The sequence below is a fragment of the Enhydra lutris genome, unplaced genomic scaffold, assembly GCF_002288905.1.
Source record: "Enhydra lutris kenyoni isolate GAN:26980312 unplaced genomic scaffold, ASM228890v2 scaffoldscaffold45, whole genome shotgun sequence".
Classification (NCBI taxonomy): domain Eukaryota; kingdom Metazoa; phylum Chordata; class Mammalia; order Carnivora; family Mustelidae; genus Enhydra; species Enhydra lutris.
The window spans coordinates 14436850-14452855 of record NW_019154129.1 but is presented as its reverse complement, the minus strand read 5'-3'; the positions used below and the strand labels follow the sequence as shown (position 1 = coordinate 14452855).

Genomic DNA, 16006 nt, shown 5'->3' with positions numbered 1-16006 from the left:
AGGGGAGCAGGCTGGCAGTGCCGCCCCTTAGTCCCGTGAACGAGGAGACGACCCCAAGGTGACTGTCGCTCTCGTGCCTGGAAGGAGATGAGCTGGGCGGCAGGACAGGTGGAGACACCGGTGGGGAACTGAGCACGGACCTGCCATGGGCCCAGTTCCCGCCGCCCTGCTGCAGCTGGGAGAGCCGGCGCCCACGGAGGCTTGGCTTTGCCTCTCAGCGGCTGTCCTCATGCCAGCATTTGGGGTGGGCGGGGCCCTGCCTGGGCTGTCTTCCAAGATGGCCCCAAGCTCCTCAGAACTCTTCACCTTCTGACACGTGATCAGAGTCCATTGCTCCCAAAGACCAGAGTCTCACTTCTCCATACCTTGTGCCGCCTCTCCAGGCCCGCAGGCGGTGGTTGTGAGTCGGGGCCCACATACCGAGGCCAGCCCGGCCTGAGAGCCCAGGGCGCCCTGAGCCACCCACGTTCGCCGGCGGCCACCTTCTCCCTTGCCCGCAGTCCCACGTGGGACGGGAGCCCTGGTTGTGTTCTGGTAGTGGGGCTGCTCGGCGTAGGCTGACGGGGCCGTGGCTCTCCCGCAGCGGCCAGTGACAGCGACTACCCCCCGGGGGAGATCTTCCTGGACGGCGATGTGAACCCCGAGGACTCCAGCGCCGACGGCGTGCTGGCGGGCATCACCCTGGTGGGCTGCGCGACCCGCTGTAACGTGCCCCGCAGCAACTGCTCCTCCCGAGGGGACACCCCAGTGCTGGACAAGGGTCAGGGTGAGCTGGGCCTGCGCCTGGGCGGCCGCCCTCCCCCAACCCCCTTGTTCCTCCCCACCCCCTGGCCACACTCACCCTTCTCTTCCACAGGGGAAGTGGCTACTGTCGCCAATGGGAAGGTCAATCCATCTCAGTCCACGGAAGAGGCCACGGAAGCCACGGAAGTGCCAGACTCGGGGCCCAGCGAGGCAGAGGCGGCTGCGGTGCGCCCTGGGCCCCTCACGGAGCACGTCTTCACAGACCTGGCCCCTTCCCCGGCCCCCACTGCCCAGCCCGGCAGGTGGGCTCTCTGAGAACGGGGCAGATGGAGGGGAGGGGAGGCTGGCCGAGGTGGGCAGGAAGGGGCTCCCCCGGGCCACCCTGGAGCAGCCATCCTTCCTGCAGTGAGAACGGGCCGGAGGCTGACACAGGTGGGGCGCAGCCCGAGCCGGAGCCCAGCGCAGACCCTGCAGGGGCCAGCAGTAGTGCGGCTCCCACCATGTGGCTGGGAGCCCAGAACGGCTGGTAGGTGGGGCGCCAGGGCGGGGCGTGGGAAGGGTCTCCTGGGCCAGCAGCCCTGCCCACCATGGCGTCCTCCCACAGGCTGTACGTGCATTCAGCCGTGGCCAACTGGAAGAAGTGTCTGCACTCCATCAAGCTGAAGGACTCGGTGCTGAGCTTGGTGTACGGGACCCCAGCTGAGGGCGGGCGTCGGGAGGGGCCGGGGCGTCGGGAGGGGCTCATGGCGCCCGGCCTAGGCCCGCTCGCTCACTGCCGTCCCTTTCCAGGCACGTGAAAGGGCGCGTGCTGGTGGCCCTGGCCGATGGGACTCTGGCCATCTTCCACCGAGGCGAAGGTGAGGCCCGGGGGCGCTGGGCGGGTGAGCGGCCACCCCCACCACGGGCAGAGGGGGTCCTGGCCAGGCCTGAGCAGGCGTCTGGGGCTCTCTGCAGATGGCCAGTGGGACCTGAGCAACTATCACCTGATGGACCTGGGCCACCCCCACCACTCCATTCGCTGTATGGCCGTCGTGTGTGACCGCGTGTGGTGTGGCTACAAGAACAAGGTGCACGTCATCCAGCCCAAGACAATGCAGATCGAGGCGAGTGCTGGCAGCAGGAGGGCCTCGCGGGAGGGGAAGTGGCTCCTGCTGGGGGACAGCGCTCCCGGCGTGCCTGCTAATGGGCCCTGGGAGCTTTGTGGGGTCCAGGGAAGCCTGCTCAGGGAGACAGCACCGTCACGGGCCAGCAGGGGTGGCCGGGCTGTGAGTGCCAGTCTGTCTGGGCTCCACCTGCTGCTTTGCTCTGCGGCGAGTCCTATCAGCGCCCACGGGGCCCCGCTCGCCTCCCCCGGGCCGCCAGCCTGTGGGCCGAGGGGGCAGGGTGCTGGCTACGGCTCTGCCCTGGAGCCCGGACCCTGAGGAGCAGAACAGGTTCTAGAATGAAGGCTGCATCGTGACCTGCGGCTAGGTGGGTTCAGAACCCCCCCGGCACCCCCTCATTGATGTGAGCTGCCATGACCCCACAGAAGTCGTTCGACGCACACCCGCGGCGGGAGAGCCAGGTGCGGCAGCTGGCATGGATCGGGGACGGGGTGTGGGTGTCCATCCGCTTGGACTCCACGCTGCGGCTCTACCACGCCCACACCCACCAGCACCTGCAGGACGTGGACATCGAGCCCTACGTCAGCAAGATGCTGGGTGAGGGGCTGCGCCGGGCTCGGGCGTCAGGGCTGGGAGGGCCCCTGGTGGCGGCCACGCCGACCACCCGCCCTCTTCTCCCCAGGCACCGGCAAGCTGGGCTTCTCCTTTGTGCGCATCACGGCCCTGCTCATTGCGGGCAACCGCCTCTGGGTGGGCACCGGCAACGGCGTGGTCATCTCCATCCCGCTGACGGAGAGTGAGTGACCCCCCTCGACGCCCGCACAGGTGGTGGTGACTGCGCTGGGACAAGACTCGGGGGCAGGGGGTGGAGGGCACGCTCAGCCAGGCCTTGCTCTGGACGGGGGTGCTGCTCGCCCCGGCCCGCCCCTCCTGTGACTTCTCTCCTCTCCCTTCCATGCTGCGCCCCTCGCCTCCCCAGCCGTGGTTCTGCACCGAGGCCAGCTCCTGGGGCTCCGAGGTGAGTCCAGAGCATCTGCCTCCTGCCCTTGCACGGAAGCCCCCAGCTGAGATGCCCTGTGGGCTGAGGCTGGCCTCGCCCTGCGGCGGGTGCTCTCTCGCCGCTGCCTCTGCCCACTGGAGATCAGTGGCCTCCTCTCAGGCTCGGGCCTGCCGCCCTTCTCTCTCTCCAGCCAACAAAACATCCCCCACAGCTGGGGAAGGAGCCCGCCCTGGGGGCGTCATCCACGTGTACGGGGACGACAGCTGCGACAAGTCAGCCAGCAGCTTCATCCCCTACTGCTCCATGGCCCAGGCCCAGCTCTGCTTCCACGGCCACCGCGATGCCGTCAAGTTCTTTGTGTCAGTTCCAGGTGAGGGGCTGGGCCCCCCCTTGCTGCCAGGCCGTGGCATGGCCCCCCTCCCGGAGCCTGGTGGGGGGGGCGCCGGGTGCCCGGCTGAGCTCCCTGTGCCCCGATGACAGGGAACGTGCTGGCCACTCTCAATGGCAGCGTGCTCGACAGCCCGTCCGAGAGCCCCGGCCCCGCCGCCCCCGCCTCGGACGCCGAGGGCCAGAAGCTGAAGAACGTGCTGGTGCTGAGCGGCGGGGAGGGCTACATCGACTTCCGCATCGGTGAGTAGGCGCTGCCCGGGGTCCCGGGAACCCCAGCCGGGCCGTCCCATCACAGCAGCTGCTGTCTGTCCAGGGGACGGAGAGGATGATGACACCGAGGAGAACAATGGGGACATGAGCCAGGTGAAGCCCCTGCTGTCCAAGGCGGAACGCAGCCACATCATTGTGTGGCAGGTGTCCTACAGCCCCGAGTGAGGCTCCGGCCTGCCCCGCCGCCTGCCCGCCGCCCGCGTGTACATACAGCCCCCCCCGCCCGCCCGGCCCCCCCTCTCAGAACCTCTCAACCTGCAGCTTTCACCTTAGGGCCGGGCCTCCCCAAGGGCGGCCGCACGGGTCTGGCTGGGAGGGAGGCGGGGGAGCGGGGTTGCATCCTCACTGGGACGGCAAGAAGCTCTGGGGACACCTGACCCAGCAGCCTCTGGCTCGCCTCTGGTCCCAAGTTCTCACAGCCTGGGGGCACTTCGGGGCCAGAGCAAGGCAGGGTCCTGGGGTAGGTCGGGCCAGGAGAAAGCCCTGCGGGTGGCTCCCAGCTCCACCCCGGGCCCCCCACTTCCCTCACCCAGGACCCCCTAGGGCAGGAAGCAGGGACTTCAGCCCGCCAGGTCTTCCCAGCTGGAGCCCACTTGCCTTTGCCCGCTGCTGCCTGATGGGGTGGATCTGACCCTACGGGAGCCGGCCCAGCCACTAGCCTTCCCCAGACACCCCCTACCCACACCCTGATGCCTGCCCCGGGAATTGGCATGGAAGCACGTAGCCAGGCTGCCTAAGGCAGCTGCTTGAGAAGACGGGGACAGATGCTCTCTTCCTGCTCACCCCGTGTGGCCAGCTCTCCCTGCGCAGAAGACCCACCCGGTGGGAGCAGGCTCTGGAGTCCTCCCCTCCCACAATCCCCTCGGGTGGAATTTCTCAGGCTGCCAAGGCAGGCCCAGGCCTCAGGAAGAAGAGGAGGCCCCTGGCCTCTCCTGGGGTCAGTCCTAGGACACAGGCTCAGCCTCGGGGGGACAGGGGGACACGTGATCTGGGGCCTGCCTCCCAGTCTCCAAGGAGCCCAGCTCCCAAGACACACTAAGAAGTGCCTAGGGCTGGCAGAGTGGCCTGCTCCCTTGAGGGCAACTGAAGACAGCCCGTGAGAGCTTGGGGCAGAAGCTGCCTCCAGCCGGCTTTGAGGGGGGCCGCCCTGGACTGCCACCTCCCCGACCCGCCCAGGTCCAGCCTCACTCCTGCTCCGGAGGCCCTGCTGCCCACCCACCTCCCACCAGAGAAGCACAGATCTCGGGCAGCCACGCCGCATCCCTGCCGGCCACAGCCACGGGCAGCTGCAGGCTTCTCCCCACCACCCTGCCACTCTCCACTGTGATGTACGTCCAGTCCCTTGTCTGTTCCCATGGGGCCGCGAAGAGACTGGAGGGCAAGCCGGGTGGGCGCAGCTGGGGAAGGGGCTGGGTGGTGATTCTCAGGCTTCGGCCCTGCAAGCGAACCCACGCATCTGCTCTGTGTGTAATAAATGTCTTCACGTTGTAGCCCTGTGTCTCTGGGCACAGACCAGCGGGAGCGTTAAGAACTTGCTTCACTTTATTGTCCCAAGAAACGCTGGCCCACGCGGGGAGCCAGGGCGGGCCGCTAATAGGAGGGGCCCGCGGGGTCGCGCGCGCAGCTATTCGTACAGCCAGTGCGCGGCACTGTCCTCCCAGCACAGCAGCTCGTCGCCGCGGAACCAGAGCGCGATCTCCCTGCGGGCGCTCTCCACCGAGTCACTGCCGTGGACCACGTTCCTGCGGGAGAGCCGCGTGAGCGCCTGCGGCCGCCGGGGCGTGACGGGGGCTGGGCGCGCGCTCGGGCTGCCTTACTTGCCGACCTCGACGCAAAAGTCCCCACGGATGGTGCCTGGCGCGGCGTCGGCCGGGTCAGTGGCCCCGATGAGCGCCCGCGAGGCGCGCACCACGTCCAGCCCCTGCCACACCTGCGCGCGAGCCGGTGGGTCTCAGTGCACTGGCCTTCGTTCGCGCCCGCCCGCCCGCCAGCGCGCCCGGCACTCACCATGGCCACCACGGGCCCCGAGCCCATGTAGTCCACCAGCCGGCCGAAGAAGGGCCGCTCGCGCAGCTCGGCGTAGTGCTCGCGCAGCAGCTCGTCCGAGGCCTGCGGCGGGGTGGGGACGGGCCGCGCGCGCCGGCGTCTCCACCCGCCCGCCCGCTCCCCGCCGCCGCCCCCCGCCGCCACCCCCCGCGCGCCCTCACCTGCACCAGCTTCAGCGCCACCAGCTTGAAGCCTTTGCGCTCGAAGCGCCGCACGATCTCGCCCACGAGCCGCCGCTGCACGCCGTCGGGCTTCACCGCCAGGAAGGTGCGCTCGTACACGCCGGCGCCCGCTGCGGGGGCTCGCGGGGTCAGGGCGCGTCAGGCCCCGCCGCTCCCCGGCCCGCACCCGCACCCCCACCCGGGCCCGCCGCCGTTCACCTGCGGGGAAGAGGTGGGCGAGCACCGTCAGCAGCAGGCACAGCATGATGGCGGCGGCGGCGGCGGGCGGGGCCTGCGTTTAAAGGGGCCGGGCGGCGGGCGCGCGGGGAGCCCCAACGCTCGGGCACCCCACAGGGTCGGCGCTCCCTCCCGGACCTGCCCCAAACCTGCTGTGGCTGCCCAACCGCAAACGCAAAGAAAACCACAACCCAGGGCGCCGGTTCTGCTTTTATTCGAGAGCGCACACGGTTCCCGGCCGAGTCCGGCAGCGGCCGCACGGAGCGGGGAGGCGACCCGCGCCAGCGCTTGGAGCTCCGCGCTGCCAGCCCCGCCACCCCCCCGCCACCCCCCGCGGCCAGCTCGCCCAGAGCAAAGGCGCGGGGGCAGGGTCTGGCTCCACGCTCCCAGGGGGCTGACCCAGCTGCAACGCAAAGGCGTCTTCGTTCACAAAGCGGGGCCCCGCGCCCTCCCCATAACATTCAGACTGGCGTGGCCTTGGCCTTTTTCTTCGCTTCCTGTTTCGCAGGGTAGTCCCAGGGATGCACTCGGGTCCGCTCCAGATTCAGCATGGGCTCCTCGGTGCAGGCGTCCCCTCTTTTCTGCCGCTCCGCTAGGATCATGGCCCGCAGGAGTGGCGGGTAGGGCACGCAGCGCGAAGCGTCCTCGGGCGGCGCCGGCGTGAACGCGGTGAAGGCCGCCTCCTCGTGCTTGGGCACCAGCCGCCAGTCGTGGTACATGACCTGCCCGATCTCCCGGGCCTCGCTCTCCGTCCGCCCTGGGGAAGAAGGCCGGGGCTGAGCGCACGTGCGCCCGCGGGGCAGGCTGGAGTCAGGGTCACGGCCGCCCCCAGCGCCTCACCTTTGAAGGTCAGCACGCCCCAGGCCTTCCCGTGCTCCAGGTTCTGCAAAGCAAGCGCACAGGGCGTCGGTTGGGAGCGCGCGCTCGCCCCCTCCCCGCGGCCGGGGCGCCGAGGCACCCGCGCACACGCACCTGCGCCGTGTAGTCGGGCCGCACGCGCGTCAGGCGCCAGTAGCACGGCTCGTCGTGCTGCCACAGCCAGGACTTGCGCGTGACCAGGCGGCCCAGGCCGAAGAGCGGCAGGCGGCTGAGCAGCTGCATCAGGCTGCTCTCCCGGCGCACGTCGGCCCAGGCGCGCACGGGCAGCCGGCGGCCCGAGTACGGCCGCGTCAGCGTCTCGTAGTCCAGGGCGTAGCGCTGCGAGTCGCGCGGTCGGTTTCGCTGCTCCCGCAGGGCCCGCACGCGACGGGCCAGCTCGGCGATGAGCCGCGGCCGTACCTTCTTGCGCGCCATGGTCGGCGCCCAGCTTGCCCGCGCCCCGACCGGAAGCCTCGCCTCCTCCGGAAGCGGCCGGTGTCCCTCGGAAAAGCGTCCGGGTGGCGGCCGGAAGCCCAGTGGAGGCCGGGCCAGCGATGGCGCGGGAGGGCTCCGGGCGGGTGGGATCCTGGCGCCGGGCGGGGGCCCGGGGCGGGGGCCGGCGGCGGCCTCCGACGTGGGAGGTCTCGGACTCGGACGGCGAGGGCCCCGCCGGCGCGAAGGCCCGCGGGCCGGTGGAGGAGCGCAGGACGGCGGCGGAGGAGCGCAGGGCGGTGGCCGAGGCTCTGCGGCCGGAGCGGGCCCTGCGGCGCGTGGCGGTGCGCTTGGACCCAGGTGCGGGGGGGGACCGGGGGGCGCCGGCGGCACCCCCGAGGCCGCCCTCCGCGCCGGAATGGGGTCGGTTTCCCAGCCGGGGAGGCGGCCGGGCGCAGGCCGGGGTCCGCTCCCCGCAGCCGGGCGGTGGTGACAGCCGTGTCCCTGCGGCCCGTCACAGCCCTTCTGGAAGATGCTGGTGCCGACGTCCTGCTGGAGGCCCTGGGCGCCCTGGGCTGTGAGTACCACATCGAACCCCAGCGCCCGGCCCGGAGCCTCAGGTGGACCAGAACGAAGCTGGACCCTTGTCCCCGCACTGTGAGTGTCCCGGGGCTGCGGAGTGCACCCCTGGCCTGAGGGCTTGTTTCCCACAACTTCACGCACGCCTGCGGGGTTTGAGAGGGTCAGCTAGAAGCTGGAGCGCTCAGTGGGTGCTGGCGACTTGCAGGGCTGGTGTCCGTGGACCTGAACTGGTCTTGGACTTGGCGGGGGATGAGGCGAGGGTTGTCTGTAGAGCAGTCTTGCCAGGGCCTGGGCTTGGCTATGGCGACAAGCCTCTGAGCCACTGGGCCCAGGCAGGGCCCTGGGACCTGTGAGGTGGGGGGCGGGCAGCAACTGTCTCTCCATGTCCCCACAGGTGCCTTCGGAGGTGTGGGCTGCCGAGGAACAGGTTCTCCTGCTCCTGGAGCCGGAGGAGTTTCTACAGGGCCTCCTGCAGCTGACCCAGGTGGGCGGGGGCAGGGCGCGGTAGTCCTTCCCACAGCCGAGGGGCTGGGCTCCCCAGCTTGGGGGAGCTGCTCCGCTAGCTGCTGTTCCCTACTCTAGGGGAGAGGGACCAGACAGGATGTGTGCAGCGGCCTGGGGCGGAGATGTGGGTGAGCTAGAGAAACCAGGTGGGTTCTGGGCCTGGAGCAGACTGGGGCCGCTGCTGGAGAGTAAAACCCGGGTTAGGGGAGGTTCTCGGTAAGCTGAGTGATAAGGCAGGGCGTTAGCTTAGACTGTGTGCGGGTCTGGGTGTGTGTGGTTCAGGATTTCTCACACACCCACAGAATGCTAGGCGGTTGGGCGCCGGGGTGCAGAGGCAGACGTGGAGGGTGGGGGCTCAGGTCCCCTCTTGCAGGTGCCTGGAAGGCACTGGGGCTTTCCCAGGTCCCTTGGCCTTGTGGGAGGCACACAGCTGCGCTCTGTGGAAGGAAGCCTGTGTCCTTCTCTCCCCCGGACCACTGAGTCACTCTCAGGCCGACTTCTTTGCGTGTGAACGCAGTTGCCGTGTTGCCAGCTGCAGAAACAGATGTGTTAAACCTCGGCTTGCAGACTTGTGGCCCATCTTGCTCCGTGCCCTGGGTCTGTCCTGAGAGCTCCACCGGCCCCCACCTGGCTGTCGTCGGGCTGGATGCTTACCTGTGGTAACAGTCCCTCTCTTGCCCTTAGTAGGCCTGGCTGGGATGCGGGAGCCCAGGAGTTTACTATGACACAGCTAATTCCCTTTCTTGGGGGGCCCCGGGGGAGTGATGGGGTGTGGGGACCCAGAGGGATGGTCACCTTTGCTCAGGTCTCAACAGCCCAGCAACCAGGATGTGCGGCAGCCAGAGAGTCCAGCAGTGGCCCGTGCCCCAGTGGCACTCAGCTGGCCCAAGGTGGAGGAGGTGAGGGCCTGTCAGGTGAGGTGGGATGGGGTGGAATGCTTGCCCTTGGTCCTGCCCTTGGTCCTGGTGCCTGGGCTGCTCTCCAAAACCCAGCAGCCCGTTTCGGTCCCAGAGCAGCATGTGGGGTTGGTCTCAGCTGGGTGTCCCCTAGGGGTGACCTTGTCTGACCCACACGGTGGGCTCACATTCTCAGGCCCTGGTCCTCCTGCAGCTCTGGGCACAACTGGATGTGCTGCTGGTGGCCTCCTGGCAGGAGCTGACTCAGCACATATGCGCCTTCACCAGGGCCCTTGCTCAGCGCCCGCTCAAGTGCGTGCCCCCCACCCGGACTTGTGACTGTGGCTGGGGGAAGGGACAGGAACACCTGGGTGGGTGGAATCTCCCTGGTGTATTTGGGAGCAGAGAGAGCAGAGGGCTTTGTGAGCTGGGAAGACGGGGTGCTCCGAAGACGTGAGGGCTCTAGAACCTTCTTTGCATCCTTCTCCGTCTGCAGGCAGTACCGGGATTCCTGTGCCTTTTCCTTCTGTGTGGCTGGGCGCTGGGCAGCCAGCGAGCGTGTGGCGAGAGATGGCACAGGGCTGCGGGGGGTCTGGTGGCGACAGATCAGGCAGTTCCACCGGGTCAGCCCTGCTGTGGCCGATGCCATTGTCACCGCCTTCCCCTCCCCCCGCCTTCTGCAGCAGGTGGGTCCCCCAGCCCCTGCCCGGCCCTGTGGAGCGAGGGCCACAAGAGGTGCCCTGCTTACCGCTGTGCCCGCCACAGGCGTTCACGAGCTGCAGCACGGAGCAGGAGCGCCTGGCCCTCCTGGCGGACCTCCCCGTGAAGACTGGCGGTGCTGGCCAGCCCCGCAGGGTGGGGCCTGACCTTTCCCGCCGCATCTGCCTCTTCCTGACTGCCACCAACCCCGAGCTCCTACTGGACCTGAGCTCCTGACTATGTCTGTGGGACAGGAAAGAGCCCTGTCTCACCAGCAGGACAGAATGTGGTCCACCCCACCCCAACTAGCAGGGGGAGGGAACAGGGCATTGCCCTTGGGGTAGGTGGGAGGGCATGGGGCGGCCAAAACGTTCTAGGGTAACAGGGACGGGCAGGAGAGGAGGGGTGAACTTCCCTGCCCTGGGTCCCGGACATGCTGGCCACAGTTGGGGTCAGGAAGGGGGAACAAACACCAGTCACGGGGAGACTTGGGGGCGGCATGTTCTGAGAAGCAGTAAACAGAGTCCCGAGGGAGGAGAGAGAACCGGGCTGGCTCTCCTGGCAGGTGCTGTGATGCAGCTGGGCGCGACACGGAGAGCGCCCTGGGCAGCCGGGAGCCCCGGGCCTTGGCCCTTCCTCCCTTCCTCTGGCCACGACAGAGGCGTCACGTAGAGTCTAAGTTTATTACGGTCATTTCGGCCTGGGACAAGAGGGACAGCAGCTGACGACATGCACGAGCAGCTGAAGGACGCGAGCGGGCCGGCAGCGAGCACGGGGGCTGCCTCTGCCCGTGTCCTCAGCCCCGTCGGTCCGGGAGAGCCGGGCTGGCCACGTCCGCACGACACCAGAGGCCAATGCTCCTGGGACCACAGGGGCCCGTACCGGCCAAGACCGCCCTGGGCGTGAGTCTGCCCTCTGGAGCCCAGTCTGAAGGGGCGTGGAGCAGGCGGCCACCAGGCCCCGGGAAGGCGGCGTCCCCCGGAAAGCGGTCAGGTCCGTCGGCAGCGTTTCCGTGGGTGGGGCCGGGGCTCGGGGACGCTTGCGCCGGTGGCCACGGGGGATGGTGCAGGGGGCTTGCGGCGGCCGCAGCTCATGCTCAGGACCCAGCCGAGCTTGTGACGCAGCACCTGCTTGAGGCCGGGCGGCAGGGGCAGCCCCTCGAGCGTGTCCCCCGAGTCGGGCCGCAGCTGGCGCAGGCGGTGGCAGCACAGATACTGCAGGGAGGTCATGCTGGCGCACGAGCGGATCACCTTCATGCTGCTCTTGGCCGCCGTGGAGCACACCATCGGGTAGAACTTCTTGTTCTGCAGCTTGGTGGCTGCCACGCCTGGGGGGGGGGTCACCACCTGAGTCCCCGGCCAGCCCTTCGGGGTGCAGACTCCCACCGCCCCTGGTGTGGCCCCCCCCCTCCAGGAAACCCAGGACCTCAGGTTCTTGCAGGGACCAGCTGCTGGGACGCCTGGGTGGGGGCTGCAGTTCCACACCCCGCAGGCACCGGTCAAGGTCATGTCTGCCCTCACCTATGCACTTCCTGTTCTTGAAGAAGGTGAGCGTCCCGTGCCAGGTGTCCAGGTGCACGCCGATGATGGAGCCCTGGCCAAACCTCGACGAGAAGCTCATCTTATCGCCCTTGTGATGGAGGAGCCCTGGGGGGCAGGGCGATGGGGTGAGCCCTGCTGCCTCGGGGTCGCGACCCCGCTCCCCCGTCCTCTGCCTGCCCTCAGGACCGTGCATACCCGTGTAGGAGAGACCCCAGCTGTCTTCATCTCTGCCGAGCAGGCTGCAGAACGTGTGGTGGTACTTGTCCAGGTCCACGTCTGACGTGCCGATGCCCACCATCTGGGAAGAGTGGGGCGGGCAGAGCGCGTCTGGGCCTGGGCGCCTGGGGCCACACCTGCCTGCCCCCCCCCACCAACCTGCTGGCCACTGACCATGTCGGTGCCGTAGACCGGTGAGGTCATCTTGATCTCCCAGAAGTGCTGGCCCTCCCCCAGCTCCTTGGTGCCCCTGATGGCCGCCGTGCCACAGCTGTACTCCATGTGGAAATTGACCTTTCTGTTGTCACAGCTCAGCAGGGTGGCGGAGGACTTATTCAGGTCGTCCCACACCCAGTCAAAATCTGCAGGAGCAGAGGAGGCCAGGGCTGGAGGATACGCAGGCTGGCTCCCCATGCCCCGCACCCTGGGTCCTCCCCCGGTTCTCACGCTCGTCCTCCTCCCCGCAGCGGCAGTCCTTGTCCTTGCCGCGATGCACCGTGTGCAGGCTGCTGCAGAAGGAGGCCTCGCTCTGGCCGTCACAGTCACAGAATGACTCCCCGGTCACAGGCACAGCGCTGGGGATGGGCGGTGGCAGGGTGGGGGACTCAGGGTCGGAATCGGAGTCACTGTGCTGCGAGAGAAGGACCAGCTGCTCCCGTCTGGCGTGCCCCCTGCCTTCTGTCACCATGTGCAGGTCGACGGCACTGATGCCCCAAGGAAGCACCTGCAGATCCGGCCCCAAAGGCCTTCCCTGGGTCTCTTCACCCTTGTCCAGTGCCACCCCCAGTGGCCCCGGACACCTCCCCCAGTTTCCTGGGAATGGGTTCAAGGGCTCCAACGGGGGTCACTGGGCGCCCCGCTGACAACCAGTCAGGTGGGGCTGCTGGCTCCAGCTCCTCCTCCAGGCGTCCTGAAGCAGGGGAGCCCAGGACAGTCTGCTCTCGACCTGATGAAGGCAGCCTGGCTTCCTGCACAGGGAGCGCATGGGCCCCTTCCCACCGCAGAGCCCCTGAATCTGTTCTGGGCCGTGGCCCTCTGATCATCCACAGAATGGGTGGCTCCTAACCTCGAGCCCAGGGCACCGCAGTCCCGTGCTCACACGTGCAGTGCTGCCGCAACAAGACCTTCCATGGGGACCTGTCCTCTGCCCGAGGGGCCCCATCCTCGTGACGTGTGCTCCACGTCTTGGGAGCCCAATGATGGCCCAGAGCCAAATCCTTCCAGAAGATCAGTCAGGTATGCTAACACTATGGATGGCTTCTGTGCTCAGAGCTGTTCCTCTTCTGAGGACAGGGCCCTCTGGACCCACCTGCAAGGGGCTGGGCTCTCACTGGCCAGGCCCAGAACAAAGGCTGGGGTCCTAGCCAGGCTCCACCCTCTGCGCCCTGCTCTCCTGGCCTCCATGAGCTCCTCCCCCGAAATGCCCTCTGCCCCTGCACAGACCCAGGGCAAGGCCTGGTCCACCTCAGCATTCTGCTGCTTTGAGGGTAAGGCCCACACCCCCATCAGGGCCGGCCCACCCCCCCAGTTGTGTCCATTGTCTCCTACAGCGGGGGTGGCCTTGCTGCCCCTAGACTGCACTTCCAAGAGGCCTTTCCAGCCCCTCCCTCCTGTGCTGTGCTCCTCGGCTCTGCTTTCTCCCGTTAGAAGCTGAAAAACTTGCCCCTTGTTTCTCGGCACCCAAGGCTACGGAGAGGCCACATGGCGGAGACGGAGCTCAGGAGGCCAGAAGCCGTGGTCAGGGACAGATGCCACCAAGAGACAGGAAGAATGCCTGAAGCACCCCCCGCCCCTTATGGAGAATGCTGTTCCCTCAAAGCGAAGGCAGGCCCACTGCTCATCAGGCCGTCCATCCCCTTCCCATTTTGTCAAGTGCCAGGGTCACAGACCTGAGTCCCGGGGTCCACCCGACCAGCCCCCTGCGCAGCAGCCCAGCGGGGAGGGGGTAGCTGCCCACCACCAACCAGAGGACCAGCATCGGAGCTGGAGTCAGACATGCTGGGGTGACGCACCCACCCACACAACCCAGCACTCCCTGCCCATTAGGTGACAGACAAGCTACAGGCATGCGTCACATGCTGTGCCCTAGGCCCCCAACACCACCTGCATCTTCCAGCGATGAGCTGGCCGGGCAGAGACTGGCGGGAGAATGGATTGCTCAGATCACGTGGTTGGGGGAGCTGGCGATGCGACAGGAATGCAGGCCGAGGCCTCTCGCTGGCCTGGGCAGGGAGTTTGGGGAGGCCCTCGGAAGGGGCCCTGGACTCTGCCTCCAGTTCTCCCCCGGGGCTGGCGGTCCCATAGGGCTCAGCCACCCTCACGCTATCAAGAAGACAACTGCTTTCTCCCAGGACACCTGCCAGGGCTAGGGCAGTAACACGGGGTGCTAGGACACAGCAGAGCCCAGTCACCCGAGGATCACCCCTGCTGGAAGCAGCCGAGGCGACTCAGAGCAGAACTGAACCCCTGCCCTGGTCTGAGCGCGCTGATGAGCCATCTGCAGTGCCCACCTCCAGCAACAGGCATGACGGCTGTGCAGCGTGGCCGCCACGACAGGGGCGTCCCAGCTGCTGCTTTGCGGGCCCCCTGGCCTCCCTGAGCTCTGGAGCTGCTGCGTGTGGGAAAGCACGGGCGTTTTGATCTCTAAAAATTCCAAGTCCTCTTTCTACGTACACATACACAAACACCAAGCATGTATTCGTACGGGCAGAGACGGTGTCTGGGAGCACACACGTCAAGCTGCTTTTGGATGCTGGTTGGATAAGTGGAACGGAGTTTTTGTTGAACTAACCAAAGAAAACAACTTCTGTGCCCCAGAGAGAAAAATCTAGAGAAGAAGGTGGTATCTGTCCTGGGGTCCTGTCACCCCAGGGCCACATGGGTCCTTGACCAGGGAAAAGGAGGGCCTCCCTGGCCCATCCTCTGCCCTCAGGGGCATCTTTCTCTTTCAGTCCTGGCTCAGACACTGCCCACCCTGGGCGCCTCTGCCCCTTAGTCCAGCCACGCCCACATCCCCCACCAGGACCTACCTGCCCATCTGAGTCGTAGCCCCAGTTAGTGGTCCCCGCCAGAGCCACAGCCCGGGCATCCGCATCTCGGTGGGCTGCGCTCAGGACAAAGTGCCAAGCTCTGCTGCTCCGAGGGCGCCTGGCCATGGTGGACAGGATCTGGAGGAACACCCAGGCTCTGAGCAGAGAAGACACGAGGCAGTGCTCCCGTGCTCTGTGCTCCATCCTCAGCCAGCTGTGCCGGCCCCAGCCAAAGGTGCGAGCTTGCCTGAGCCCTGCGGATGCGGAACGAGAGCTCTGGGACTCTTCCCGCCCTCAGCCCTCCCTCCAGCATGCAAGCACCTTGATGAGCGCCAGGCAGAGAGTGAGGAACACCATGCAGATGCCCATGACTCTCAAACACGTATCTCAGCCCCACTGAGCTCAGCCTGCGGAACCCAGCCTTCCCTCGGGCGTCTCCAACCTCGTCTGGCTCCTCCTCTGTTGTCCAGTTTGACAGATGGCATCTCCAACCTCCCAGTTCCTCATGCCAGACCCATGGCAGTCACCCTGAACACCCTCACACGCCCAGCACCACCTCCAAACCGTGTCCTGAGCCCTCTCCATCCCCGGGGCCACCTTTCCTCTGGCTCCTCCCACTTCACTCATTACAGCCAAGCCTACTTTCTGGAAGCACAGAGCTTAAGAACGGAAGCAAGTCTCAATCCATCTGGAAACGGCTCGGCCTTGCCTTACGGAGACAACATGCAACATCCCGCCCCTCCGCGCTTCTCCAAGCCGCAAGGGCCTGGGCCCGGGTGCGAGCCTGCTCCCGCCCTTCGCCCGGAATGCCTTTCCCGTCCCGCATTCTCCCGGGACCACGCCGCCTTCCAGGGCTGCCCCCCGACCCAGAGCGCCCCCCGCCCGCTCCCCGAGTCGCCGTCCCCGGCCGCCAGGCGCAGGTGACCGCCCCGCAGCAGCGCACGGCAGGCGGCGCGCCCCGGCCCGGCCCGCGCGGGTCTCCGGCTTCGCGCTGTCGCGGGGGTTGCGGCAAGGCCGCCCGCAGAGCCCTGGGCGCCCCCGGCGCCGCCGCCCGCAGGAACAAAGGCGCGCCAGGGCCCCGCGTCGCCAGCGCTCCCGTCAGGCCAGCAAGCGCGGCGGTCGTGCGCTGCGGAGCCGGGGGACCCTGGGGGCAGCGGCCGCCGCCGCTCACCTGCCACTGCTCGGTTGCCGCCGCGCTGCGCCGGGCGGCCGTGACCTACTTTCCGCTCCGGAGCGAGACGTAAACAATCCCCGCCCCGCAGCCCGCCCCCCGCGCCGCATTGGCCCCGCGGCCACTG

General features: G+C 67.8%; 5 protein-coding genes across 18 annotated transcripts in view; 2 read left to right on the top strand and 3 right to left on the bottom strand.

Moving 5' to 3' along the window:
• Positions 1-5038, top strand: part of LOC111156025 (mitogen-activated protein kinase 8 interacting protein 3) — a 45347-nt gene extending 40309 nt beyond the window's left edge. For all 9 annotated transcript variants that reach the window (XM_022516575.1, XM_022516576.1, XM_022516579.1 and 6 more), the window contains 12 exons: positions 584-766; positions 857-1046; positions 1151-1270; positions 1349-1429; positions 1534-1601; positions 1699-1847; positions 2273-2444; positions 2530-2643; positions 2827-2865; positions 3038-3217; positions 3328-3477; positions 3551-5038. In XM_022516575.1, coding sequence (XP_022372283.1) covers positions 584-766; positions 857-1046; positions 1151-1270; positions 1349-1429; positions 1534-1601; positions 1699-1847; positions 2273-2444; positions 2530-2643; positions 2827-2865; positions 3038-3217; positions 3328-3477; positions 3551-3672 — 1568 coding nt within the window. In that variant the 3' untranslated portion in view covers positions 3673-5038. The remainder of the gene's footprint in view (positions 1-583; positions 767-856; positions 1047-1150; positions 1271-1348; positions 1430-1533; positions 1602-1698; positions 1848-2272; positions 2445-2529; positions 2644-2826; positions 2866-3037; positions 3218-3327; positions 3478-3550) is intronic.
• LOC111156030 (NME/NM23 nucleoside diphosphate kinase 3) lies at positions 5038-6083 on the bottom strand. 3 transcript variants are annotated; one of them, XM_022516589.1, is made up of 5 exons: positions 5934-6083; positions 5715-5854; positions 5515-5616; positions 5325-5437; positions 5063-5249 (listed from the first exon to the last, which is right to left on the bottom strand). In XM_022516589.1, exons 1-5 carry the CDS (start codon positions 5977-5979, stop codon positions 5132-5134), a joined length of 519 nt encoding a protein of 172 aa, XP_022372297.1. In that variant the 5' UTR covers positions 5980-6083; the 3' UTR covers positions 5063-5131. The 3 variants fall into 3 exon arrangements, with proteins under 3 accessions (XP_022372295.1, XP_022372297.1, XP_022372296.1); XM_022516588.1 differs by having other exon boundaries at positions 5715-5845; XM_022516587.1 differs by having other exon boundaries at positions 5038-5249; positions 5325-5616; positions 5715-5845.
• Positions 6084-6149: 66 nt separating this feature from the next.
• On the bottom strand, positions 6150-7271 carry LOC111156029 (mitochondrial ribosomal protein S34). 2 transcript variants are annotated; one of them, XM_022516586.1, is made up of 3 exons: positions 6924-7271; positions 6792-6834; positions 6150-6708 (listed from the first exon to the last, which is right to left on the bottom strand). In XM_022516586.1, exons 1-3 carry the CDS (start codon positions 7242-7244, stop codon positions 6413-6415), a joined length of 660 nt encoding a protein of 219 aa, XP_022372294.1. In that variant the 5' UTR covers positions 7245-7271; the 3' UTR covers positions 6150-6412. The 2 variants fall into 2 exon arrangements, with proteins under 2 accessions (XP_022372294.1, XP_022372293.1); XM_022516585.1 differs by having other exon boundaries at positions 6150-6727; positions 6772-6834; positions 6924-7261.
• On the top strand, positions 7200-10505 carry LOC111156027 (essential meiotic structure-specific endonuclease subunit 2). The gene is given in 9 exon segments (XM_022516581.1): positions 7200-7335; positions 7337-7601; positions 7762-7898; positions 8218-8307; positions 8895-8986; positions 9133-9226; positions 9420-9535; positions 9720-9909; positions 9989-10505. Coding segments are annotated over 9 exon segments (1278 nt in total). The 5' UTR covers positions 7200-7212; the 3' UTR covers positions 10160-10505.
• Positions 10506-10585: 80 nt separating this feature from the next.
• LOC111156028 (splA/ryanodine receptor domain and SOCS box containing 3) lies at positions 10586-15939 on the bottom strand. Of its 3 annotated transcripts, XM_022516583.1 has the most exons (7): positions 15880-15939; positions 14709-14846; positions 12127-12403; positions 11854-12041; positions 11659-11761; positions 11443-11568; positions 10586-11249 (listed from the first exon to the last, which is right to left on the bottom strand). In XM_022516583.1, exons 2-7 carry the CDS (start codon positions 14832-14834, stop codon positions 10912-10914), a joined length of 1158 nt encoding a protein of 385 aa, XP_022372291.1. In that variant the 5' UTR covers positions 14835-14846; positions 15880-15939; the 3' UTR covers positions 10586-10911. The 3 variants fall into 3 exon arrangements, with proteins under 3 accessions (XP_022372291.1, XP_022372290.1, XP_022372292.1); XM_022516582.1 differs by lacking the exon at positions 15880-15939 and having other exon boundaries at positions 14709-15079; XM_022516584.1 differs by lacking the exon at positions 15880-15939 and having other exon boundaries at positions 12127-12310; positions 14709-15079.
• Between the last annotated feature and the right edge of the window lie 67 nt (positions 15940-16006).